Source organism: Echinococcus granulosus (assembly GCF_000524195.1).
Source record: "Echinococcus granulosus chromosome Unknown EG_S00123, whole genome shotgun sequence".
NCBI lineage: Eukaryota > Metazoa > Platyhelminthes > Cestoda > Cyclophyllidea > Taeniidae > Echinococcus > Echinococcus granulosus.
In genome coordinates, this window is record NW_020170503.1 from 97266 (window position 1) to 124900 (window position 27635).

The following is a 27635-nucleotide window of genomic DNA, read 5'->3' on the forward strand; positions in this document are numbered from 1 at the left end:
GCATGAGAATTAACAGGATTAGTAACCGGTGATACACCCTTAGATTGGTGATAAAGGGAAGGGACGGTGAATAGAATATAATACATCATCCACACTCCCACCTTCCGTAATCCCTTCATAACTCTTCAGATGGTAATTTTGTACGATCAAATGGGGAACACAGTCGGTTGTTGAGAAATAAACGGGAGACTGAAAGAGAGTGACTAGTGCTAGGATAAAAGTGGAATTTTTAGCATGCTCGCGTCTAGTTGTGAAATTTACAAAGCTCCTAGTTTGTGATGACAAACACTTTAACAAAAAATTTGTTGTTTACGAGGTTTTTTGGCTTTTTTTATCATAGAAAGCCGTATTAACACATAGGCTCTGTTTTATCACTTATATCTTACATAAAAATGGGATCAAATGACATTTATTTGTATGTATGGCCTTAGCAAAATAAAGGTCACTTTTTTCAAGTTTCATTCATAATGGCAATACGGTTCACTTTAATTTTCTTGATTTATCTTCACCTTCCTTAAGATATATTTTTCTGTAGCTATTTTTCACCAACAAAATCCACTGTAATCCATTGGTACTAAGCCAAGAAGTTATGTAAAACACTGCCACTAAAATCCATTACAAGTTATTATGATCATGTCAAAATTCTTTAAAGATATATGCATTTCACAATAGTCTCAGATAACCGGGTTGATAAAATTCATTCCACAAATCAGAAACTAGGGGAACTAAAGGGAGCACTATTCAAAATCTGTCAGACAGTTTAAAAAAAACGAAAAACTGACAAAGTGTAGAATTGCTTCCTGCTCTGATTTGGGGAGCAAATGAGACAGACACCCCCCAAGTTGACTTGTGAATCAAACAGCGCTTCTCCGCTTTCTGAATTTTATAAGACGATTACGATATCTTGCATCTGCTCACCAAAACCATTTTGCAATCTTCTCCATAAAAACGCATGAAAAATACATTCTAGTTGTCATATAAACAATTATGGTGGTTTAATATCATGCTGGCGGCTTCCATTTACTTCGGCCCAATGTACTACAACCCATTAATATTAAATAGGATCAAGTGCTAGAGTTAATGCATGAGGAACCTCTTCTTGATACCCCTTAGTGGTGGTCTAACTGCAGATATATGCATCGGAACTCACGATTTTCCCATTACTCCCTTTAGAACGGTGCCTCTTATCATTAACAGGGACTACTCATCGCACTTTCCCGTGAGGGAGGTCTGTGAAATAAGATAATTCAGGAACCTATTCTGGACTGAAATTTGTAGTAGTCTAAAAGATATGAAACGCAGACTCATGTTTATCCATACTCAGAGGAGTAGCGGGGCCTAAATCTATTTTCACTTATTGGCATCTCTCATTTTGAAAAAATGAAAATAATTAGGATGTTTAGGCCAAAAAATCTGTTTACACAGGAATAGCTGTATGAGAGGAACCACATTTTTCTCAATAGTTTTTCACCACGGTTATTAGGACCAATAGCTTATTTTTTAGCAAATGACAGGTCCAAAACCAAATCAGTGTCATCGGTAGCGTGAACGTGCGTCTGACCTAACTCCAGTGCTCCCAGTGTTAGCCTTAATACTTGCATCTATCTAGAATTTTGCTCACTTGGTATTTTTTTATAATTGGCCTGTATATTATTAAGCTTATAAAACTATCCCTTTTCAAATGTAGGCAAACCATTTTTTTAGGAGGATTAACACTCTACAATAACGAATAAGCGAACCATTTAAAAGGAAAAGAAGTAAGCTTTCTGCAGTTGATTACCTCTTAAAATGTGTTCATCTTTAACGAATTTAAGTAAAAAGCATTCCTAAAGATAAAACACATTTTAAAATTTTCGACGTGGCAGTGAAATCAGTAAGTCCTGAATGTCTATATTTTTGCACTATTTTGGCACTTATTGGCTATGTATTACTAAGTGACTAGTAGGATATATGAGAGGAAACACGCTGGGTAGCTTTTCAAATGGTTGCATAGGCTAAGATATACTCACTATACTTGCAAAATTGGCGTCGAAAATGTACAATTTTTCCCACATGTTTCCGTGGCAGTCAACCAACATCATAACAGTTCAAAACCCAACAAAATAGTTTCTACTATAAAATTATAAGTAAATACCAAAAAACTATGAGGTTTAAGGCATTCAGCATAAACATACACGAAATGCAAGTAAGAATTTGAGCTCCTGTTGCAACAACACAGCGACTCGGATTTTAAGGAGAGCTGAGAGGCAGAACGTTGCAACAAGTTGAGGCACATCATGTTGAGGCTGAAGTTCTAGCGCATCAAAACGGGATACCTAATTACAAAAGTAGTGCTGGTGCTTAAAGAGCGATTTTAAGGTACCTTGCTATCTAGCGATTTGAACAGAAAAGAGTAGTTGGGAAAGATAGCAGTAGTGGAGTACTTAATTGCAAAATAGCTATTTTAAATCTAATATATACAAGAAGAAAAAACCAACTAATTCAAAACTTATACAAAAGTTAGACTTTTTTCAATTTCGTGATAATTTTGAAAAATTCAATCAAGGTAGATCATAATGATTGGCAGGTTGAGATTAAAACACTTTTGTAAAAGTGATGGACAGTAGATTTTATGATTCCAATTTCTTAATTTTTTTCCCCTGATCTGAAATGCCTGTGCATTGAAACCCGTGCGTTGCAAGACTCCCTTCAGCAAACATAAATTGTGAAAAAAATTATTTTAAGTCACACCTATCACGACACGGCTTCATTAAATGCTTTATATAATACTCTGATTACCTGTTTAACTCTTCAATTTATTACGAAGGCGATTTGTACTTTTGCTCAGCCATGCCAGTAGCCTCTCAGCCTTTCCGTAAGTCAAAAATGCATTTTCTGCTGCAGCACTCTGAAATTTTTGACTTTAGGGAAGATTTCAGGCACTTCAACAGTGAGAACGGTGGTAGATGAGGAGCTGGGATAAGATAGCACAGCATTCTACCAACTTGGTGTCCATAGCAAATTTGGTCTCTATAGCAGTCCAGAATAGGTTCTGGGAGGAGGCAGGTAGAATCTGAAGGATGCCCTGATACTGGAGGTAAAATTTAGGGTTCTAATGTAGTGGTATAAATCACCTGTTAAACTCCATGATGATCTTGAATGAAGGGGCGTCTGCCGGCACTGCAACTAGTGTAATAAGTCCTGCGTCTTTAATTTTTACCTTAGCCTTCATACTCTTGAAAGGAGCAGATGGGTTTGATAAAATCGTGCTTTATTGCATAGCAATATATAAATAGGTACCTTTATCACGGTCAAACGTGTCCAGAGTATGTTTTCTCCTCGCCCGATGCCTACACATTGGGTTTCCTCAATGACGTCTGCCCGTATTAACTAATCGTCTTTAGCTTCCCATTCATAAGTAACCAAAGCATAAATTCACCTTTTATTTATTTACCACAACATTTAAAATGTAGTGATGTGGGAGAAATTTTAAAAACAAATTAAATTACCATCTGATATGTTAAGTTTACCATTTTAAGGCTCCATTAATAAAGAAACCATAGCTATAAGTTGTGATGTGATAAAAAACCCCAATACGTTGTGTAGTAAAATATTGTCTTCTTATTTATTCGACCTATTTGTTAAGTGGTAATGTTTGAAGGATCTCAGTGGATATTTGGGTATTTCACAATTTTCACTCTGATGTGCCGAAATTTCGTGAATAGCAATTGCGAAATTTCCGCATTAATGTAAGGGACTTAGTTAAAACACAATTGTCTTGATTAACCGAATTTTTTACAAATTACGGTCTTAGAGAATTTACTTTTATCTATTATCCCTTAGCCCATTTCTTTAATTGGGTAGCAAAGGATAAACAGTATAGAACATGTTTAGGGCGCTTGCAAAATCGCCTTTCTTGAAAATGACACTGACAATAAAAGGAAGAAAATATAACTATTGAGTGGTTTTACGGCAAAAATGCCAAGGGAATGTTGTACCTTAAATCATGCTTGGACAAGTCATGTGTAGGAAAAAGGGCTTTACGTTGACCTTCTTCCGTTTGTCAATTTCTTTCAGTTGTGATCATCTTGACTTAAAACTTGTAGTGCGGGACAAAGGAGATTTGATGGATATTGCTGTCAATACTGGCAGAAGATGTTTTGTGTATAATAACTTCGTTGCTTGATTACATCACCGTTTTCCTTGGGCTGGCACTTAAGGTTCCGTCACCCTACTACCACTTGATAGCATGGCCTCTGAGCGATGCCAGTGGTCAATACCTTTGCTGCCTCCAGTGTTGTGGCTTCTTTTGACTTTAGCAATGACTCGGCGCCCCACATAGGTGTCGGCGGCAAGCTAACCCTATCTTATTAAACAAATAACTTTATTTCTATAAGAGACGCTAAACTTTTACGAGACGGAAGACGGGCATGTTTTGCAAATGGGAGATTCAGTTAGGACTTTTTACAAATGGATTAAATATGACGTTTGCCTTCGGTAGTTGCTCAAGTCCTGTGTTCTGCAGGAATGCTATTTATAACTATGGCTATGCTAGCTGTGGCCTTAACCATCTAAAAAGGTCTTCACGGAGCTGTCTACGGTGCTTAAATGAAGTAAATGTGTAATACTCCCACCACCTCTCTGCTAGCTAGATTAAACCTAGATGGATATGTCTGGGCCGCGCTGAAGTGAGAACGAAGTGGCAAGGGGAAAAGGCGCGGAACCTTACGCTTACGAAACCGTCTTGACCATCGTCATTTACTAAGTGACACTGCTTTGGGCCAGTATTCTTGCGACTAGTCATGGCCAGTACATTCTTTCTACCTTAATGCAGATCTCAAACAGTGATGCTTTAAACAGATATCTGCCCAGTTTTAAGCGACTTTGGTGATTGGCATTGTTGATTCCTCGGTACTTTTCTTACAACACTGACTACGCTGTGATGTTCAGTGTGGTTGGTTGATCAAAGAGATCGCCAAAGGCGACGCCCAAAACGAGTAAGGTACTGTGTAATACTTCGGTTATTTGTTAAACACCTCGTTTTGCCTTCGCAGGTACCTTAGGCTCTACCTCTGTACTTCGTCTTGGGGGTTGGTCTTCGGACCATGCCAGGAGCCTTTAGCCCTCCGGTGGGTCAATAACACATTTCCTTCCCTAGTATTATGACTTTTATAGTCCCAAAAGACTCGTGGCGCTTTACAACGTCTGCTCATTTAGTATTTGTGACTTATAAAGTAGTACAAACTTAATATTTAGTCTTTATTTGAAATATTCTTTCAATATTCTAAATGTCAGGCAACTTACCATGAAGCGATTTATGCATAAATTTAACGATATATATTTATTTAATAATAGGTATACATCTTCTATCACCTATTTTGCGTGCTTCTAAAATAGGTGTCAACGTTTCAGCAGTGAACACATTCTGACAGCTCTATTTGATGACTTAAGATCCCCTTGATAAAAAATTCACCTTACCTAGACCTGGATTTGGTCAGTCTGTTTTCATATCCAAAATGGTTTTACTCCACCACATTTTGCCAAGTTAAAAATAAACACCGAGTTTGAGTATAGTTGCTGGAAAAAAAGGTGCCAGGAAATGTGAAAAAATCTGGCTCATATTTTAGGCACTACATTTGCTATAAACATATAAATTGAGGTCTTAAAAGTGTGTTCCAAGCAATGCTGCATTTCCGGTGACTAAACAAAAGTACGAAACGTTGATTTAAAACGACAGTTCAAATGCGTACTACTTAAATTAATAACCTTATTTGAGGTCGCCCATTAGGTCAAGACTAAAACAAATGAAAAACTTTTTAAAAACTATAGTGGGACTGCGGTTTCGATGTATTACTTTGATTTTATGTTTAACTCTTTGTTTTGGCACCAAGAACACTTAAGTGTCCGCTATCGTACCTTCGCGAGTTGGTATAGCCCAGAGGCCATGCCAGTGGTACCTCTATCTTTCTGTACGCTGATAATAAGTGTTCTGAATGAGTATTTTTAAATGTGCTCTAATTGTTTGCTTATCTCTCGGTCTTGTTAATGGAGTACTTAAGGCTTCGCCACCGTATCCTAGCCGGGCAGCCTGACATCCGATTCATGCCAGTACACTCTTAGAACCACTCTACGCCAACAGTGTGTGTTCTGCCCGAGTATTATGTTTTCTTTTATTTTAGGGAAATCGCTAATGGCCACACATACAAGAGAATATATATAACGAAAAATTAAGGTGTATTATAAAACTTAAAGGTTACTTGATGCAAAGTCGCATTTATAAATTTGGATAAATTATTAGTTATTCCTACTACCAGATCGAAAAGATTGGGACTGCTTCAGCACGGAGTTAATTGATGTTTTAAGCAAAGAGATTTAACCACTTTAATTAGTTAAAGAGGTGTACCTTTACAAACAACTTAATCCACAAGTTTAAATTTCATCACAACAGTAACAGTTTCACTCACGAAAATCAAAATTTTAAACACAACAAACGGGTCCTTTCTAGTGCTCTCAAATTTTTATGAAGGTGAAGGCGGAATATGCCTTAGTAACGTAGAGAAGAGTCGGAGGGCCACTGGCATAGCCTAAGGCTAGCCCATCCGGCGGATGTGCAATTGCTGTAGCTTACGTACCCTTGAAACCAAAACGAAGAACTAAGCATGTAAGTAATGCACCAAACCTTAAGCACTAAAAGTGCGACAACAAAGCTCGCCTTTGTTTACAAAGCAATAGCTATACTGGCTCACCATACCTTCAAATGGGACTACTTGATTATTTTGAAGGCTACGTCTATTGTCTGCCAAGGGAAATCGACCATTTAAAACTAGGTGTGGGCATTTGCCAGAGTGTTTGTCAGTGCCACAGCGTTGAGGTTCAATGAAAGAAAACTGCCCGTATCATTCAGCAGCCAGAAATGATGTAGGATCGGATAAACTGCAATGAAAATTGCAGCTGCCATCTCACTTTGAAATGACTTCCAACTTCTTAAAGATGGTTGGATATTAATTTGGTACCCTAAGTATATGGCAGAGCTTTCAAAGCATCTGCATGTTTGTTAAACTCATTCAGGGGTCATACTTTTAGTCAAACATTTTAGCTTATCACATGATCCTTTCTTCTTTATCTTGCCTAATTATTTGCATTAGGTAATTCATAGTGCCATTAAAAATTCAAAAACGTTCGTGCGTCTTTTGGTCTTACCTGTTGCACCGATTTGTCATCATTTGTAAGGACCCACAAATGAACATGATTGCTCGCACTGTGTATTAAGGACCACACGAATGTGTTTGTCTATCAGTAGAGTATTTTGCTGTACTTTGCGCTCATTGCTTGATATTTTAGAGCCTTATGCTATAAAATGGTAGATAAACATGATAGAAATCTGACTGGCCTGCTCTACTAACCAAATTTAATCCTATCGGAGGGCTACGGGAGTTATACGTGCTGTACATTACTTGGAGGATCACTCAAAACAACGCAACACCCAGAAGTAAATAAAAAAATGTGCTTTGTATGATGAACTACTCAGGGGTATGTCCATCGCAATAAGGGTATACCTTCCGTAATGAATAATTATGAAATACTCCTCTTACAAATACTTCGTCATCACCATTTGAAGCGTGGTTTTCATTAATAGTTAACGCGAGCATCTAAACTACTCATTTTACACTTAAATCAACAGGTTAAGTTGAGGCAGAGGCAGAGCAAACGAGTGTAACCCTCGTGGATTTAAAGACGACATTATGCGTTACAGGTTACCAATTTGCCCCTCACTTCTTCCATACTATTTAACACACACAAACAAACTTATCAGGGGTTATTTTTACTATTCCAAAATTCATTAAATAGCTTCAAGGCATGAACCACCTCATATCCAGAAGACTGTGTTTACTTTGCGTAGGTGTGCAACGAACAGCAGATAGAGCTGCTTACTGCAGACTGCTCACCAAAAAGGACTAAGTAGCTTTGCCATATTTTGATAAAACTCAAGGCTACTCAAGAATATTCTTTTGCAAGAAAAGTACAAGATCAGTCAACCAGTGCGTAAAACATTATACTGCGTACCTTTAAACATGTACCCCTTTTCCCTGGCATTAAGAACTTCCATAAAAAGTGGAATAGACAACCTGGAAATGGAAGTGAGATAAAAGGGATGCGCATGAACTTAGATATTTCTAAACCTAAAAAATTAAACATTTAATATAATAGGGTTTTTTGTAAGTATATAATTCATGCTAAGGAATTATTGGTCTGTAATTTGGTTACCTTATTTGACTAATCAGAGGCAAGATAAAAAATCTTTTTAGAATAATCTGGGTAGTTGATTTTCTAATTCATTTTTGTTAGCAAAGAACAGCACTGCTTGATAAGGGCCTGGGATGATTCCATATAGTGAAAGGGTGAGCTTAAAGGAGATCACCTTGTGGTGCACTTGGATACAATTCAACTTGAAAATATCATTCTTTAACTTTCCATTTAATGCCAAATAGACCCTATTATTGAAAAAGCGTTATAATTTATCTCCCGCTTCCTATGGCTTTGTTGATCTCAACCTGGGCACAACACGTGCCGCACTTTAGAATTCGGCCTATTGGAAATGTTGACCTAAGATACTACAGAACAATGCGTTTATCTTAATAAGCTTATTACAGCCCACTTTTCAAACTGCCAGGAGAGTAGTGGCCCCATGACAGAATTTTTTCTTAAAAATAACACAAACTCACTCAAATAAAAAGAAAAGGCATTGGTAAAAAAACAGCTAAAAGCTAAGTCTCGTGGCATCTCAGGGTCAGAAACATTACTAACTAACTTCAGCGCGTTTTTACTGAACTAACTGGTTGGAACGGAAGGAGAGCTGCAAAACTTGGTGTACTTGGAAAATACACCATTACGTAAATTCCTAAGTTTGAAAAGTTGCAACTTCCGGTTCTAAATTACCGACAAGAGTCATAAATTAAACAGCCCTCAATGTTCCATTGTTAACAAATTTGTAATGCAAATGGAAAAAGAAAAACGCGAATTTAAACGTCTTAATATAAGTTGCACATTCGTACTACTAAATCATTCTTAAGTTACTAAAACAGCTCAAATGTCAAAGTAAATGAGCAAAAGCACTTTTAGGGTCATTAATAAGTAACCAACAAGCATAAGATACTTTACAGATGTTTAACTGGGAAAACACCGTTTATACCTGGTAAGGACTGAAATGCGCTAAAGGACAATTTGTATTGCCTTAGCGAAGTTTTTGTGTTGAAATACCCCTCTCTTCCTTCCTCATCTCTACAACCAACGTGCTGCGCTCATAAAATATTAAGAGAAGAAAGAAAAACACTTTTCGAAGGCGTGAAATGCTAGCGGCTCGTTTGATGGTTAAGAGCATTCATAAATTTCCTTTTTTGAGAAGAATATCCAGCTAAGGTGATATATTTTCCCTTCTTTACTTGAAGGAAGCATAAAGTCGTAGCTAAATGTTATTTGTTTGCTTTGGAGCTCAGTAAACGGTACCGATCTTTACGAACCTGTCATCGTTCGTTTCAATAACCAAATGTAAAAATGTAGGGATTGCAAATTGCTTTTAGTTGCATTAACAATACTTGAAAAATTAGCTGCTGATCGTAAATCTGATATTCTTCTGCGCTATAAGCTTAACCTGGCTTTTTTAAATCTTTGGTGTTGTCAAAAATCTGATTTGCATGTTGACGTACGTCTGTCTATCTTACTTAATGCGCATTTACCAAAAAGTGTTTTACCCTTTTTAGGACAAACACAAATTACTTTTGCCTCTATATCATAGAGCCTATATTGAGTAGCTGGGTCCCCATTTTTACTGATTGGCAGAGTAGCCACTCGACGTGGATTGCTACCATCTCTCATCCGTAAGCAAATAGAAAAATCTACTTTCTGCAGTGATTTAACTTAATTACTTCCTTGTGGAGGACTCATGGAGACACAGTTAAAACCGGTTGGACAAAATGAACTTCCAGTAACAGGAGGACATACGAAACTAGAAAAGAGTGGATTTAAATTGCTCTAATTTAATGAAAAAGCAAGGGAGGAACTTTGACTGAATCATAAATTCTTTTGGTGCAATGAAGTGCGGAACTGTTGTTTTAATCTTACCAACAACAAAGCAAAAACGGAATGGTGAAAGGACTATTTACTAGCTAATACAGTCCTCGTTTCTCCCAGACAGCCCTCTGCGTCGCATGTAAGTGTGCGGTTCGTTATTTGTTGCTATCTGCATAAAAAAACGTGAAGGACGTAGGCGAAGCTTCTTATCTATGTTGTAGCAGCTGTCATTTTGATCCAATGGATATAGGGTTTAAGCATATTGTCTGCAAAAGAAAATTTTTGTATACTTTGCTTTTTGGTTACCTAAAAATAATCCTAATTAAGTGACCTAAATGCCAATGTTGGTATATTTTGTGAACATGACAGTTATTCACTTTGGTATTAATAATGATGCATCACTAATTTTTACATTTTTGCATAGCCGTTTCATCCGTTGTTTCATGTAAAATTATATTTCTAAATTTACTCTTCGTGGCAGTTTCGGATTTTGTATGGGAATCAAAGAATTTTCCTTCTTTATTAGTACACTTTCTGAGGAAGAAAAGATGTTACACAAGTAAAAATCGTAAATGTAAGTGAAGAATAAAGTGAGACCTAACGAGAATTGTTTGCTCAAAATGCTATAGTTTTAGAGTCAGCATGGAAATGAAAGCTGGAAACCGCCATATTTTTTGTTCTTTGGCCAAATTATAATAGCTGAAATCAGCCAATTAGTCATTTAAAGTGGCCAAAATTCGAGCCTTCAAAATGATCTTTATTGTTAATGAACTATATGTTGATGCATTTGAGGCAAACATAACCTTTTATCAGGTTGAACATAAGCAAACTTGTTCAAAAGAGAGGTCAACTCTTGCCTTATTTACAGTTTGTGTTACAAATGCTAGGCTATCAATGCAAACTCTACTTGCTTTAACCCAGCTCTGTGGTTACCAGACTAGACTTTTAAAATAAGAAAGCCTTCTGTTTTACTAAAACTAAATAAAAATCCTGCAGCAACTATAAAAACCACCTAATAGTTTTCTTTTCTCGCCTAAAATTGCCAAAACAACTTTTTCTGTCACATGGTCTGCCAACTTTCCCATACTAAAATGCCCTCAACCTATCCAAATACGCATGGTCCAAACATAGCACATACATGATTTTTAAACGATTAATTTATGTGTCCCTAATTTCTAGAGCAGTTTAATTCTTACTTATTTACGTACACAATTTGCCGGGTGTTGCTTTCGCTGATTTGCAGAAAAAGAATTAAAGTGGCCTCAGTGTATTATTGGAGGAAGTGAGAAAATGCGGACCCCAGTGGCAAGCAAGCTCTTTGTTTTCAGCACAGGCGTGATAACTGATGCAGTATTAAAATATGTATTTACTGGAATGAATTTTTTGTAAAAATACTAGCAAAAAGAGGGAAAGGAGTTTACAGTGAATAACCAGAATCATAATATGTATGTACCCATCATATGTAGGATATAGCCACAATTACTGCTTCAAAAATAGGCGCATTTATGGGCTTTTTAGTTAAAAACATTTTATTCCCTCTAAGATTTATGTCCTTTTACCCATCTTTTGGACCCCAACTTTCTGTTTTGATGATAATTTAACTGACAGGTTGTATTTTAGCTACCAGCAATGCTTTAATTATTTTAAATTTTAGTTTTAGTTTCGAGAACGCTTAAAGCTCCGCCATTGCATTTTTGCTTAAAGGAATGGCCTCTGGGTCTTAAGGACAGCCTTGCAGTCCATCTTTACATCAGCAATAAGTTTTTTATCCTGGCATTATGACTCCTTTCTAATTGTATTAAAACCTCAATCTGTACGCTGATGAATGTGCTCCTAAACGACATCTATCTTGACCTCCCTTACCGGATGTCAAACACAAACATAATGGAAGAAGTGTATGTACTGCGGATGGGAGAATCTGCAACTATTCCCTGTCAGAAGTGCTGAAAACAACGTCTGCCTTCGGCAACAACCACATTGCTGTGTTTTGCAGAAGTGATGTTAGCAAATGCAGCGGCACCAATCGTAAACCATCTATCTACAGTATTTGTGAGCACAAACGGTACCTCCTCCAACTTTACTACCTTGATAGAATACGAATAGATACGCCTGAGCAGTACTGAAGTGAAAGTAAAGGGGTAATAAAGAGCAGATGCGAAATAGTATTTCTGCAAAACTATTTATAACTCTGCATTTACCTAATAACACTGCTTTTAGGCCAGTGTTCTTACAGCTAGTGACTGATATATGGGGTAGCCTATACATTCCTTTCACCCAATACATTTCTTAAATAAAAAGAAACTCTAGACCCCGTGGAAATGTCAAAGAGGTTCTTTGACTTTGCTGTCAAGTATCTTCTCAGTTGCACGCAAATTCGGTGACTGACGTAGCTGGTTCGTAAGTGTTTTCCCTACAGCGTCGACTAAGTTGAGATAATAAAAGTAAGAAGCTGAACAAGGAGGCGATGTTTAAAAGGAGTAGGCGACATATAATACTCTAAATACTTGTCTAAGACTTCAGTTTGATTACAGGATAACTTAAGGCTCCGTGTTTACCTCATTGCTTGACGGAATGGCCTCCGTTACATGCCAGCAGCCCCATGCCGTTCTTACGTCAAAAATACGTATTCTACTTTAGCATTATGGCGTCGATCGTCTTTAAGGAAGTCGCGGGGTGCTAAATATATAAAAGTGCGAAAGCTATCTTTAAGCCTGAATGAGAGAAGTTAATTTATCTAAATAGGATTTTTAGTTTATTTTAAAAAAGTGTTTTAAATGCCTCGACTAATGCATATTTACATACAAAGTAAACATTGAAGATCTCTTATTAATGGGTAAAACTGAACCACAAAGGTCAAAAGTTAACCATTTGTGGCATTTTGCACTTCCAACTACAACACAACTCTGTGGTGTTGATACAACTAAGGTTAGTAAATCGTTGTAAGAGGTTAATGAGGTGAGCACGTATTATTTATAAATAAGATTTGAAAAAGTATACGATTTTATGTAGAGCTCAAAACGGAGCCTGAAGAGTTTCTCATGCTGATCACAAGGAACAAACTGAGATGAATTTTGTCAGCTACATGCGTTTTATGCTGAATGCACAAGAACATTTCGTTTCGCACTTACCAGTACTCAAAGAGGGTGTCCTAAGAAATATTCTGAATATCTCTTTTATTTAAATGGGAAAGTGAGAGGAAAAATTTGTGTAAGGGAATGCTAAAGTCGTGTTCTATTGGACACGAAGCAAAAAATATGTGTAACTTATAGAGCGGATAGCGTCAGGGGTGCACATTCGCATCTTGCATTGTGCTTCACTTTTTAGAGGACAGGAGCGAACAAGAAGGATTCTTTTTTAGACACCGAAGGAAAATGTTTACAGAGCTATAAAATTCTAGCCATATAAGTTTTTGAGAAATAGTCCTTAAATGAACAGCATAAACAAGCAGTAAAGCAAGTCCAATATGGTTTGTTTACCCATACTTTTGCGTGGCAAAGTTCATTTATGTGGACTTACTTTCGAGGAGTTTCTTATTCTTACCTCTTAAGGGCTTTAAATAAACAAAAATTACTATTTTGAAATTTCTGGATAAACTTTGTTCACCAGGAGCATTGCGATGATTTGTGGTGATTGAACATATTTTGCCGACATACATAAGTCGAGTGCTACTGGTTAGACTAAACCGCCCGAAGGAAGCGTAGAAGTGGGGCTTAAGTGCCCATGAAACTTATACTAAGAGTTAAAGTGGTAATCAAAGTATGGCATAGTCCCTCCTGACCTTTGTTCTCGTTGCTCCCCTTATTCGGCCTTTCGCGATGACCATCACAACGCAGTCAGCTCTGCAAGTAAAACGTCCACGAATCAACCGCGCGAATAATCAAATTTGTGTAAATTTAAAAATCTAATTAAATCTAAAGTTTATTTCACTTGGAAACCGCATTGGTGAGGAGGAAATATTCTGAACATCTCGTATATTCATCCCTGGCGGTAAGGAACTTAGCTCAAACGCAGAGTCGTTTAATAAGGAGCAAGTTTTAAATCAGTTTTATGAGGACAAAGTTTCGGGAAGCCTTCAGCACCTGTGTAATGAAAATGAAAATATAAAAGAGCAATTAAAGTATTGCAATCAAAGCTGAGAAATCTATATCCTTTATCATAAGTAAAATATAGTGAACCTGGACTGTAGGAAAACCTTTCCTGCACATTAATTTCAAGTTGGAATAACTTGGGTCATGGCAAATATGTGTGTAAAAAAGTCTTATTCTTTGCAAAAATATCCAAAGATATCACTTCTTCTTGCAATTATTTATGCCGCTGGAACTAATTATCATTTGGTCGGGAAACTCAAAATTGGTCATCTGCGCTCTCAACCTGCAACCATTCCATTATTAATGCACTTTTATTTCTATCAGGAGAAGAAGGGCATTTGCTAAAAAGGGTTAAATGTATTAAGACTGGCAATTAATAAAAAATAAAAGTAAAATTTAGGGAATTTGCACCTTGCATTGTACTCTTTACTTTTTAGAGGCGCGAAGTAAACGAGACTGGTTCTGTTGTAGACGCCGAAGGAAATTGTTTACAAAGTTTAATCAAAGCTATAAAATTCTAGCCAAATAAGTTTTTGAGAAATGGCCCCCAAATGAGCAGTCTAAACAACCAGGAAAGAAAGATAGCCAAATAGCATCTGTTTGCCTACGCTTTTAGCGTGACCAAGCTCATTTATGGGGGCTTAATGTCAAAGAGATTTTTGTTTTTTACCTCTTAAGAGGTTCAAATAAACAAAAATTTTTATTTTGAAATTCCTAAACGAACTTCGTCTACAAAAGCATTATGACTCTTTGTGATGATTGAACGTATTTTTACGGGAGAAAAAGTCTAATGCAGGAATTCCACCATTAGTGCAGATCTAACGATCATTGTAACACGTCGAATGCTTCTGTCGGAAAGCTGGACATTTTATTAAGAAAAAAAACGAGTGCTACCTAGGGAATATCCTGATGTGATTCTCTTCACTAGGACATGTCTCCATGATAAGTAAAAATGAACTAGGCTGGAATTTGTTAAGTGGTTGTTAAACTCTTGGATTTGGTAACGGGCCACATAGGAGTTCAGCCTTTGTACCTCTGCTGGGCGACCTGGCCCCAGTGCCATCGAGTAGCCCCAACCGCTTCTGTACGTAGACAATGCACATTCTGCTCGATTTATATATCCTTTCCGGTTTCTTGGAAGTCTAAGAATACTGTATAGTGATTTTCAACCATGTATCAAGGCATTGAATCGCAGAATGGGGCCCAAAATTTTAATAACTCATTAAGCTAATTCAAATGTAAGAATTCATCTAGTTTACTATTTCAAGGGCAAACGAGCTTTAAATTTTTAAAAAGGAGATAAAATGATGTAAATTATTCTAAGCATAACTGTATCTGTTCCTTTTTCCGACTATGCTGTTAAGACGCTTGAATACACTAAAATGAAAAAAAATTATAGCCATTTTGTTGTGGATTTGATACTTCCGAATTCTCGCAATATTTTAAATAGGTAGTTGTCTTATATTTTTGAAGTTTGTATATTTTATGCTGCCTGGCAATTTCCTTCATTGGAATTGGATAAAATAAGTTGTCGACATTGAACGAAATGCGATATCACCGAGGTAAAAACTTCTTGTACGCGTACTAGGTTAGGTTTAACTAGACTATGGCCAGCTCAAACCACCCGATCCCCGGTGCTCTGCTCTAATCTCTGATGATGCTGGTGACACGAGAGCTCGCAATTTTTGCAGAAGCACAAGACCCAACCAATCACGGCGCTCACAAACTGAGCCTTGGGATGCGTTGTCTCATTGGCTGGCAAATTGAGAGGATCGATAATCTTTACTTGTGTGCGCACGTGCTCTGTCGGTGACACCGCCGCACGGCAGGCTCGTGGACGGGGAAGTGCGAGCGTTGGGTGGCACGTGCGCACATAAAGCAGTGGAATGGAGACATAAGGCAAACTCACTTGCTCACTCATTGAAAGCGCCGTAGTTGTAACCCTCCCCCATAGGCTACTGAAAAATTTGACTGTATCGTCCTGTTCGTCATCGTCGTCTTTGTCGTCAAATTACCTACCAAACTGCGTTGTAAACAAACCAATCAAGGGATCGAGACGAACGTGGAAAGCTGTACGCATGCTCAAAAGGAATTTTATTAGGCTTTGAGACAGCCACGCCATAATCCTCTAAAGATTAAAATTGGATATTATTCGAACTATTAACGGTGAGTTAAATGAAAATTATTAACAAATAGGAGAGGCACATTATAAGAAAAAAATATGTGATAGAATAGGATAGCCTCGTGAAATTTATCTCGAAACACTTGAATGCAGTTATGAATTTAATGGGTTCCCTGTTATTTTATGATATCAATGAAATAAAATTGAGAGGCACATCAATTTCTAAAGTAAGAACTCCTGTTTATCTCCCCGTGTCGGTTGAACACTACTTTTTAGATTGATGATCAAATCAGTAAAAATATAAGTATAATAGCAAAATATGATCTCCGTCATCACTTTTACGCAAGGGTAAAGAGTTCATGGGCCTAAATAATTTCTCTGTCTGGGTTCCAGGGGAAAATTAACCATGATGAATTTAAAAGGCTTATTGCGCTTTGAAACCCGCACTTTGCACGATAAATAAGAACAGATTTGATCGTCCTTCAATTGTTTTATTGTTCTAATTTAAGCATTTTACTTACGGCAGGGTTTGAACCGATCCCAGTTATCAACAACTGATAGAGCAAAAACGTTATACATACACGATGAAAGAGGCAAAGGTGGTGGATATGATTTTTTACATCTTCATAATGTGCATTTCAGTAGTCATAAAAGCATTACGTGAATTATTTAGGCTTAATTATGCAATGATGTTCATTTATCAAAGCACGAGGGTGCTAATGAATAATCGAGATCTCTGCAAACAAAACTCGTCCACTCATCATTTATCCAAGTAAATAAGCGCATTTGCAAAGTTCGCGCAGAATATAGGAACAGGTACTGAGTAAGTTAAAAACTTAACTTAAGCATTCATCGAATACCAAGGATCTGGCAGAAATGCTTATTTTGCTTACGAGTTTTCCTATATTTTAAAAACATTATGTCTGTCAATGTAAGGTTCGTGAAGACATCCAACAGTAGCATCTGCTCAAAACCTTAATTAACACTCAAAATGTACACATAACAACTGCTTAATAAGTTAAATTTATTGGCATAAGTCAGACAGATCTCACTTGATAAGGTTAGACTTTAAGCGTTAGACTTTAAACGTTGGCAAATTCGAATGCGTGATTTTTACGTGAATCTGAGAATACCTATAACAGAGAGGCTAACCGCAGGGGAGACGCGACTTTCATAATCGGAATACCAGCTTTGCTGAGGAAACCGCCTTTAGTGCTGCATTATAACAATAAGTAAAGGAGGAGTTTATTAACACACCATAAAGTAATCTTACTCATAACAACTTAAAACCATACAATATTGTGTTTTATTGAAATTTTTATGGAAACTGTCCTCTACAGTTAGTTTCTGATATCATTTACCACAAAAATGCCTTGCTTAGTACAACACGCTGAATTTCCTGGAGTTACATCTTTCTTAAATAATTAGAAATTCATTTTTGCGATAAACAAGTTGGGTCTAGAGGCTTAGCAAAGGCATTATCATTACATATTAGCGACTAAAAAGAAGCAATCTGACCAATTTTAAGTCTTTATTCTCAAAATCTTTTTGGGTAGCAATCCTTGCCTCTGAGGGATTTTCGATGCGCAGCTTGTGATACGTGCGTGGGAGGCGCAAAGATGGACCAACTGTTGAAATATTCAGAATGGAATGCTTGTCTAGAAGTACCTAGTTAAGCTCGCATCACTCTCGATGGTGCATGATCCTTCTCCAAATGATCTTGTTAAAAAAACATGACGCAGTTTGGAGTGTGAATATTGTGCTAAATTCTTCAATACACTTAGCCTTATGCTGGAGCCAAAAAATGATGATAACTGTGTTTGAGCAGACATTTTGAAATATGTTTCAACATAGCGGCCATATTTAGAAGCTATTGTCGTTCATCCCTCTAAAATAATACAGGAATTATTTATCCGGTAAGAATTGGCTTATTCTTTTGATGGTATAGATTTTAAATAGGGTTGGCATGACTGCTGGTCATTAGTTTAGTTGTCAAAATGATGCTTAAATTAAAATTGACTTCAATTGACTGGAGAAAGCACTCTTCAAACACACATAATTTCCTCTTCTTATGTTTCGTCGGCAAAACATCAACCTAACAACCAGCTTTTAAAAGATACATATCACATCAACTGCTCCAATTTCAACTGCAAAACAGTAGAATTTTTGCAGTCTAAAGCTAATTATACCCTTTAGCACACTTTTAAAAAGTAAACAGGTTACACTTAAAGTACGCAAAAGCTGTTTATTTATTATAAATGGTAGTTTCTGCAAAAGCCATGAAGAGTTGAGCACGACCCAATGTAACAGAGTTTTATTAGACACTAATGCCATCCTCTAACCTAGCAACACATCGTGAAAGATGTCAGTTTTTGGGTATTTAATTAGCCAGAAAAGTGTTAATCAGTTTAGGTTTGGCTGCTTTTAACTTTTACGTCCCCTAATTGTGCTGTGAATTTGCAACTCCACGTGACTACATTGGATCGGTAAACCGCACCATTCTTAACGCACCGTTAAGCCTGCCAGTCATGCATAACAAGCACCGCAGTACCCAACATGATTACAGTCTTTTCGTGCTCAATTCAGTAATATTCGACCTAGTGCCAGTAATGCCTGTAATACATAAGTAATTTAATTATAACTACTTTAAGGCTAGAAAAACCACTAAAAATTTTGCACCAGAGCTTTATTTTAGTTTAACCTACGTTACACATTTTAGTCTTGTTTTAATATCTCCCCGAAAAATTCCATTTTTAACCGTAACCGTTGTTTTTGGCTATGAGATTTATTTTGAGGTGAGAATTTACTAGGCAAAAGTTATTGGGATTGCAACATCCTTCGTTAAGTACAATTGGTCCACATAAATTGCTTGAGTGACAAGTCCGATTGTTGACGTAATCCCTCAATTGGAAAAGGGAATAAATGTCAACATGGCAATCATTAGATAAGGATTTTCATCACTGTGAATAGATTTGAGATGCTTTTTGTAACAAAGGGGACAACTTATGAATGGCTAAATCAACTACAAGAATTTAAAATTGGGGTGTCATTTTCTATAATGCATTTTGTTTCTGAACAAAATCGAATCCACAAGTTTGGTACTAATTTACTCTTAGTCCTCTGGCATGAACAAATGAGACAACTTGACAAGGTTGATTAAGGTAAGGGTGTCTCTTCAAAAATCCACACTATTTTCGGCAGTGCTCCATTTCTATCGAAAGACTTCTTTACCGAAAACAAATCTTTATATTGTCCTTGAACTTTTATTAACCTTATCACTCGTTCCATGTTCTTTTGCAACTTTTTTACAAACAACATAAGAAGGTCAAAATAATTTTGCAACTTTGTGGATAAGCGTCGAAATTTTTATGACTATGATTGTATACCTCATATGTAATTCAATAGAAATGTTTAACAATAATTTGTGGCTTTATTTCAAGTGGTCTCAAATTTCTGCAATACATTTTTCTAGTTCATTTATTGACATCATGCAGAATAGACTCTAGCGGAACAATAACAACTAATGATGGACTAATATATTTATACCGGATTAGTGTTGCCATTTAATATGCAGAACATGAATAAAACATTATTAACTGACCGATTTTCTTCTCCACAAGATATAAAAACTGTATTTTGAAAAGAGAACAGTTGAAAGCTTTTCCCTCGAGGCGAGGAATACTGCCACTGGGGGAAAGCTAACCTTACGTGTAATTCTTCACCTTAAAATTACAGGCCAAAAGAAGGAGGCAAAAACGAGGGGTCGTTTTTAAGCACAAGGAGTAATAATGGGGAACGCGTTAGGATCGCGGAAAAAGCTTCCAAAGGAGGATTTAGACTTTCTGATGAGCAATACCCACTTTACAAAGAAACAAATTAAGCAATGGTACAATGGATTCATTGTAAGTCGTTTCAGTTCTCCTATTTTGGTTTTTACTATAAATAAAAACATAGTCACTTTGATTACCTGGCATGATAAAGTAGTTTGTCTTGTAATCCGATCTATATTTAAGTGGACATAATAATGGAAATAGATTTGTTTACAGATGTAAATGGTACATTCCAGACTTTCTGACACCTCTAAAATGTAGTGCACTCTTTGTCAAGGCGGCGTTTTTACATATATGGAAGGCCAAGTTAGATGAAAGACATGCGCAGTATTATATCGCCCTTGGTCGTTTGAATAGTAAGACTTTTAATGGAATTCATCAAAAAATATGAAGTGTTGGTGCACACTGTAATGATAAAAAGAGCCAATTGTAACGGGTGAAGGGAGATCGCTCCTGTTGGCATCATTAAACAAAAGTAGGTTTGTTTTTCAGTTTCAAAAGTATGTGTACCACCATATTCGTTTGTCAGAAGACACAGGTGTCATTGATGCCATTAAGCAAAAAGATGTCTGAATGGAAGATTTTGCAATATTTTGCAATATTTTCTAGAGCTATTTGTTACATTTCAGTTGCGTTTTTGTAAATTTTGCACTCGTAAAAAAAGAGCGAGTGATTTCAAACTTGTAAGTAAATCTCAAGCTGAAGCCATTTTTAGGAAATCCAAGTGAAAATTCGGTAATTTATCCCATTGTATGCACTGATCCAAAAAGGTACTCATTGGGTCTTGCCATGAGGAACCTGATATTGAAATCGCGAAGGAAGAAGTTGTGTTAAATCGTATTTCCTAAAAACAACGCGATAATATGTTGCTGGAATTGAGCATAATGCTGAGACCATTAAAACAATGACCAAAACCATAGGTATTTGGAAAAAATACTATTCGCCCAGTACTCATAACCATGAAAAAGCATCAAAAGCAAAATTCAGCTGCTTAATAAAAGCAAACCTTTTAATTACCCTTTACTATCCCAAAAGGAAATGAAGGTCCAAAAATTATTTGCCAAAATACCACCAGAAGATGTTTTGCAAAAATTGTTTCTATAGAATTAAGAAATAGTAGTATTACTACTGGTTTTTAGTATTCAAGCAGAAGAAGGCAACCGATGGCTGCTGAAATCGTCAAACGGCATAGGAAACTACAAATATCTACATTGCAATCACTTTAAAGGGTGGATCCAGCACAAACTAAAAAGGATTATATGTTTAAATAAAAATGAGTCATCAAGACTGTTTAATTTACGGCTTGTAATAGTTTCTGAGCACGGTAAAGGTCATTTCTAGTGTTGAGACCCTTTGTTTGCAAAGTGCCAAATATCACTTTTCTATGTAACTTCACTATGTTGCAACAAATTGCCCACTGAATCATAAAAATTCTCCATCCTCTTAAGTAATTAATCATAGCTGAGCATGCCTCAGAAGAAAATCCAACTTTTAGTGCTCAAAAAGGGCATTTACTCTAATGGCCATGTGTGGGTGAAAGGTGGAAGTTTTTGACACCTTATCATCAATCATTAGTGCGCGACAATTTAAGCGGATTCATAAGAAATCTTTTTAATGATCCAAAACAAGTGACTTATAGGTATAGGGAGAGGAGGAAATGTTTAAGTGAACGTAAAATCCAAACAGAAACAAGGATAATTTAATATGCAGACTTACTAAACAAAAATGGCTGGTGATTTCTGGGTAATAAAATTTTGCAACGTACATTAAACGAGATAAAATGAACCGCTGCAGATGGGTAAATAAAATAGTATCACTTTCATGGTGTTTAGAAGGCACGAGATCTCAAAACTGTTTACGCCAGTTTCTTAAAGCACCCACAACAAGGCAGTAAAATTAAAGGTGTTGAAAATTCGCTTTACAATTTAAAGGTGCAGCTTTGTTTATGCTCAAAACTCACGTGACCAAACTGAGGGATCAAGCTGGAAGTTTTACTGCAAAGGGTAACTCTAAAATTACTCTATAAATAGCAATAGCCTGTTAGAAAGGAGGTAGCTAATTATTTTTTGCTAGGTATCTTACCTTCTTTACACCTAACAGTGGTTATTCTTCTGGGTGAAATAAGAATAACCGCAGTTAATTTATGGAGGAAAATAAATAAAATATGGTTTAATGACCCTTAAAAATCCATATTTTCCATTTTATTGCTAAATATCTGTATAAATATAATATCTTCAATAACAGCCATTCAATAATAGACGCATATATATGGAAATTAGTTACACATTTTCAAAGAAGACCAGAAAATTTTTACTTTAAACAGTCACCAGGTACAAAATCAAAAATTAAATAGAACTGCATCGGTACCGAGCCGTCTGATATAATGCTTCATGATTAATATGCTCGGTGGTGGTACACCGGTATTGTCTGCTGTATTACGGAAAAAACGAGCAATGAAGAAATTTTCTACTCCCTAAACTTAATCTGTCACCAAAAATAAAATTTGGCACTAAGATGGGGAAAAATTTATTGCATGAATGATTGACTCAAACACATAAAATTGCATCCTAAAAACATCTGCTAACTATGAAAATATTTACTGTCTGCTTGTACTTTAATGCGATGATATTATTAAGCGTTGAGACTTTCCTGAAGGCAAATAAAAACACAATGCTAGAGCAGAATGTGTATTATAGAAGTACAGAAGGGCTGAGGGACAATTGGAATGACCCGGATGCCTTGTCGCTGGCCGGAAGCACAAAGGAGGTGTCCTTTCCTGTCTCCGTAAACAAAACGAAGAATCAGTCAACAAATCAATGCAATACGATAGCTTGAATTTCTTTATACGTTTTTCGGCCATTCAGAAAATTAGAGCTGCGAGCCTTATGGCATAGTTGCAGAGTGCACGTCCTCTACGTCCTATAACACCTCAACATTCATAGAAGGTTTTTATAGCATCGCCCTCCATATTTTTTTAGCGAGACTGTCCTTCAGGTCAACTGAGCAAAAAGAAGTTTATAGAGGTGTACTCTGGCTTCTTCCCCGACGGGAATGCGGAGGAATTTTGTACCCACGTATTCCGTACCTTCGACAAGGACAACTCAGGAAAAATCGATTTTAAGGAATTTCTCCTAGCCATCAATATCACCTCCGGTGGCCGACCAAAGGAAAAATTGGAATGGGCCTATCAGATGTACGACATTGATGGGAATGGCACGATAGAGCGCAGCGAAATGGTTGAAATTATCAGAGTAAGTCAAATCTTGTATGGTTATCCACTTAAAGGGAACTTGATTTAAATTTAGTAGGATAATGACAGAGAGGGATTCAAATAACTTCCTGAACTGTCTCCCAAATTAATAACTAGAAAAAAGTAGTGAAATAAGGCATTTTTTATTAAGAATTTCGAATATATGATTGTTTTTTTGCTGAAGTTGGTTGGAAAACAAGTGCGGTTGCGTGTCGGCCTGCATCAAATACGGTCGGTGATACAATTAATTAAAGCATACAAAATTTGAATCTGAAAGAGATGTATGAGGTATTTAATTTCTTTGAGCTTATGCACCCTTAGGTCAAATTTCTCCTCAGAATAAACAAAACCTACATAATAATATTTAATCGTCTGAAGAATGCCCCATTAAAATGAATAGACTGTAACTGCATATTAATTTGTACAAAATCCGATTCCTCTTAATTTTTTAAATAAGTGATGCATGAATTTATGTTCAACATGAACCGATGTGTATGCGTGTGAGCGTAAAATCCACCGAGCTTCCAACTAAAGTAGTCAGTACTCGAGATTGCGGTATAGATGCATTTATTTGTTGAAGGGTACATGTAGGTAAGGTGGTACGGTGCGTGTTTAATTGATGACAAGCCCATTCATAGAACTTTGGTAATCTTAGCATTACAGTGAGTGCCAAAACACTTAAAGCACACCTGTGTTTGGTAGAAGCCAATCTAGAGGGAGTTAAACGGAGGCATTACCTTTTAGAAAGTTCGGCAATTGGTCACAAAACTCGAAACAGGACTACTTTTGGGAATTTGAGACCTTCAAAGCAATGTCACCATTGCGAATGAAGTCATTAACTGAAATGAATGCCTTACTGCTTAAAGATACAATAGGTTTTCGGCATCAATGCTTAAACGGATACATAAATGCCCTTTTTTGATTATTTGGTCATGAAAATGAACGACCAACTCCGACAAAGGGAACAATGGAAAAGTCTTAGAAACAACAGGAACTTCTCAATCCATCTCGTAGACGAGTGTAAAATGTGTTACATCTTAGGTAATCCAACTCCAGAATGTTTTCTTGGAATCGTATACACCTTAAATATAAAATGGCGTTTTCGAGGTTTAAGGGGTATTAATGTGGAAGAATGCCCCCCTTTTCATAGTATTTGTAAGGTTACCGCCCTGTCTCATTCTTATTTCAAGTGCGCAATTAAGACTTCCCAAATTCCATGTTGTACGTTTTTTTTAAGAGCAATTAAGTTAAAGCAATTTGCATAAAAAAAATATTAGAACCTAGTTGCATGCTTTCTTGTTCAAATCCTTTGCTTATTTTTAGAACGCATGGAATCAAATAAAATAATTTGACTTCTTGCATCACAAGTTGTGCTGGTCATTAAACACCTACCTGAAACACACTTTGGTGGCATTGAGACCACCCCAAGTTGTAAGGAAGGAAGATTTACTTGGCGAATTTAACTTATCTGCAGTTTGTTAAACTTGTCTTAATTAATAACTGTAAAACTTGACTCACACATTCAGCATATAACAATTTTCTTCATGATATACTTGATTTTAGATGACCGCAAAATAGGCGACTTCATCCGTTTAATAAATAAAATTGATTAAGAACTTGAATGCGCGTTTGAAATGTAAATGCTGCTTACTATATTTGGAGTAGGCCGAAACACCTTTGTGGGCGTATTGCAGAGGCCTTCCCTCCAAAGTGACAACAATTGTACCGAATTACAGGAGTGATTGACTAGTTAAGCAGCATGGATAACGCACTCAAACACAACAGAGACTTCTCTTCCCACCTCTGACGTTTCTACAACAAATTAAGAAAAGTATTTGAGCATTCATTTTAAAAATGCGGATACTGCTAATTAGTTGTGAACTTTTAATAGCAAATTCACCTTCGCGTGAGATCTAATTGGATAATTAACGTGCCTGGGTATAATAAAACATCCGCGCCCCTTAGTTTGGATGGTAATGTCTCAAATTTTACACCAGAGAACTCGCTTTACTTAAAAGTAGGGAGACGGCGTTAAGCTGTGTGACTGGATGGCATTAACTGTAAGCATTAAACGTGGATATAGTCAAGCAATTGGTCGGAGTGGACATCAATCTCATTGCAAATTCGCTTATCTTGTGCTTGATCTTCTAAATCGTATGCTCAAAAACTGGTCTATTCATTCATATTTTAAAGAACTATTGCCCATTTTTAAACAAAAAGGTGAGACATTTTAAGCTCATCCTATCAGGGGAGGGACAAACAAAAGTTTGTGATTTGGAGCCATATTGCGACTAGTAGACAATGAGGCAATGAATTGGCTAAAAACTAAACAAAAGTTATCCGTGATACTACTCTTAGGATTAGGTTTTTATGACTGTGAATTATGTTGCGCAGAAGCTGCTAATACTTGTAAACAAATTATCGCCTACTTTTAAGGTTTTTTACCAATTATTATAACTGCAAGAGACCGACTTCCCGCCCTTATAGTTGCTTACTAACGGCACATTAAACAGATTTTGTTCTCCTTGATGGCTAGATTACTCAACAGTAAAGATAGTGTTTTAGAAGTGTACCATCTGTTATTTCGAGGGTGTAATGAGCATAATCTGTTGTATTAGACAGAGCGGTAAGTTGTATTGAGGCAGATTTAGACAAAAAATGGTTTATTCAGCGTGTTTCTGTCTGAAAATTCATTAAGGTGCGCTGTTTGTTTAGGCATTTTTGGTACCGTTTAATAGTAAGTTACCTCAAAACTACCAAAAGACAGTAACAACAAATACTGGCTTACCAAGAACTGCCATGGCAGGGTTATTATTCGTTAAAACTTCCCTGTTTACGTTAAACTACCAGATTTTATCAAGCCTTTATGAATCCTATAAATAAACAACTTTTTTTAAAATCAAACTCGGGTGTTTCATTGTGCTTCTTGAGACGTCGTTGGATTCATGGGTCATTTACACCTTGCAGGCTATATACTCCATGCTGGGAGCCGACGGCTCCTCAGCCGAGTTGAGTCCAGAAGCCCGGACAGAAGAGATCTTTGATAAAATGGACGAAAACAGAGATGGTGTGCTCACTCGTGACGAATTCATGAATGGATGTCTCTCGGACCAATATCTGCTCTCTATGTTGCTTGCTGATGAACCTGTGGAATAGGCAGAGTACCATCCTTCCCCCCTCTCTCCTACCACTTCCTACCGAAGTAAATCCCTCTTCCTCGTCCTACCAGAGCTGCTTTTTGCATGCAAAACAGACATACAGACAAATGAAAACAATAAGAGAAGAAACTCTCAAACGTGTTTACAACAGCTCAAATGACTGTGGTGAGATGAACAAAGGCAAAGTTGGCACAATTCCCCTTTCCTATTTCCTGTTTATCTCTATTTGTTGCCCTTACAGAAGGTGACCTCATTCTCATCTCTTGCTTTTATGAATAAAAATTCCTATTAATTCATACTATGTATATATTTGAGAACGAATGGACATCTTGAGTAGTAAGTTCGTCATTGTTGGCGTGCTATCTTCTCTTTTTCAATTTCTTTCCATTTCTATCTTTCTCCTACCCCTCTTCCCCATCTTTCAACCTCCTGAGTATTGTCATCGGTATAGACAGGTATGAAAAAACGCGTATTTAAAGTAATGCTAGGCTTTTGATGAAGAAACAAATTTATTACCATTCAAAAGCACGTTATTAAATAAATCTGTGATATTCGAGATTGGTATGATAAGTACAAGGTAAGAAAACAATTTTTAGGAATAAAGTGTTTTCAAAAAGTTTTCCATAGTTGGTGCTGCTTTCCTACTGATTCACTATTCCGCGTTGGATATTCTTCAATATCAGCCTTAATTGTTCGGCCTTTAGCAAAAATTTATAGTAGTTAATTTCCTTTACTAAAAAACCATTTGTCAAGGCAAATCGAGTAGAAAAGTGTGATTTGAGTAGGGAGTGAAATGCACGTATACTGGATCACTTAATAAACTATGCAACGCAAAAGATATTATACATTCTATTTTCATTACTTAAGATATGATTTTATAAATGACTTTTATTATGGGTATAACAGATTTAAAGAATAAACTTGTGACCCAATTTGTTTAGCTTCCGCCGTTTTTTAGCTACCTTGGATGGGAGTTTTTGACAGGCTAACCGAAAATGATATTTTCTTTGTTATCCAAATTAAACCGCCATCTTGAAAGTGATCAACCGGACTCCTCGTCTTTAAGTCCTGAAACCCCACCTTTTAAGATATGGACGAGAAAATGCCGCAGCATTAAAATAAAGTTAATCCTTGTTTGCA

At 36.6% G+C, this 27635-nt stretch overlaps 2 protein-coding genes across 2 annotated transcripts; one reads left to right on the plus strand and one right to left on the minus strand. All coding sequences in view use genetic code 11, as the record gives it.

Moving 5' to 3' along the window:
• Positions 1 to 14064: 14064 nt before the first annotated feature.
• EGR_08899 (hypothetical protein) lies at positions 14065 to 16056 on the minus strand (the record flags this gene model as incomplete). The annotated part of the gene is made up of 3 exons (XM_024498148.1): positions 14065 to 14244; positions 14419 to 14501; positions 16053 to 16056. The coding sequence occupies 3 exons, from the start codon at positions 16054 to 16056 to the stop codon at positions 14065 to 14067; spliced, it is 267 nt and encodes an 88-aa protein (XP_024347433.1).
• Positions 16057 to 20045: 3989 nt separating this feature from the next.
• Positions 20046 to 26493, plus strand: EGR_08900 (Neuronal calcium sensor 2; the record flags this gene model as incomplete). The annotated part of the gene is made up of 3 exons (XM_024498149.1): positions 20046 to 20159; positions 23066 to 23338; positions 26305 to 26493. The coding sequence occupies 3 exons, from the start codon at positions 20046 to 20048 to the stop codon at positions 26491 to 26493; spliced, it is 576 nt and encodes a 191-aa protein (XP_024347434.1).
• Positions 26494 to 27635: the final 1142 nt, after the last annotated feature.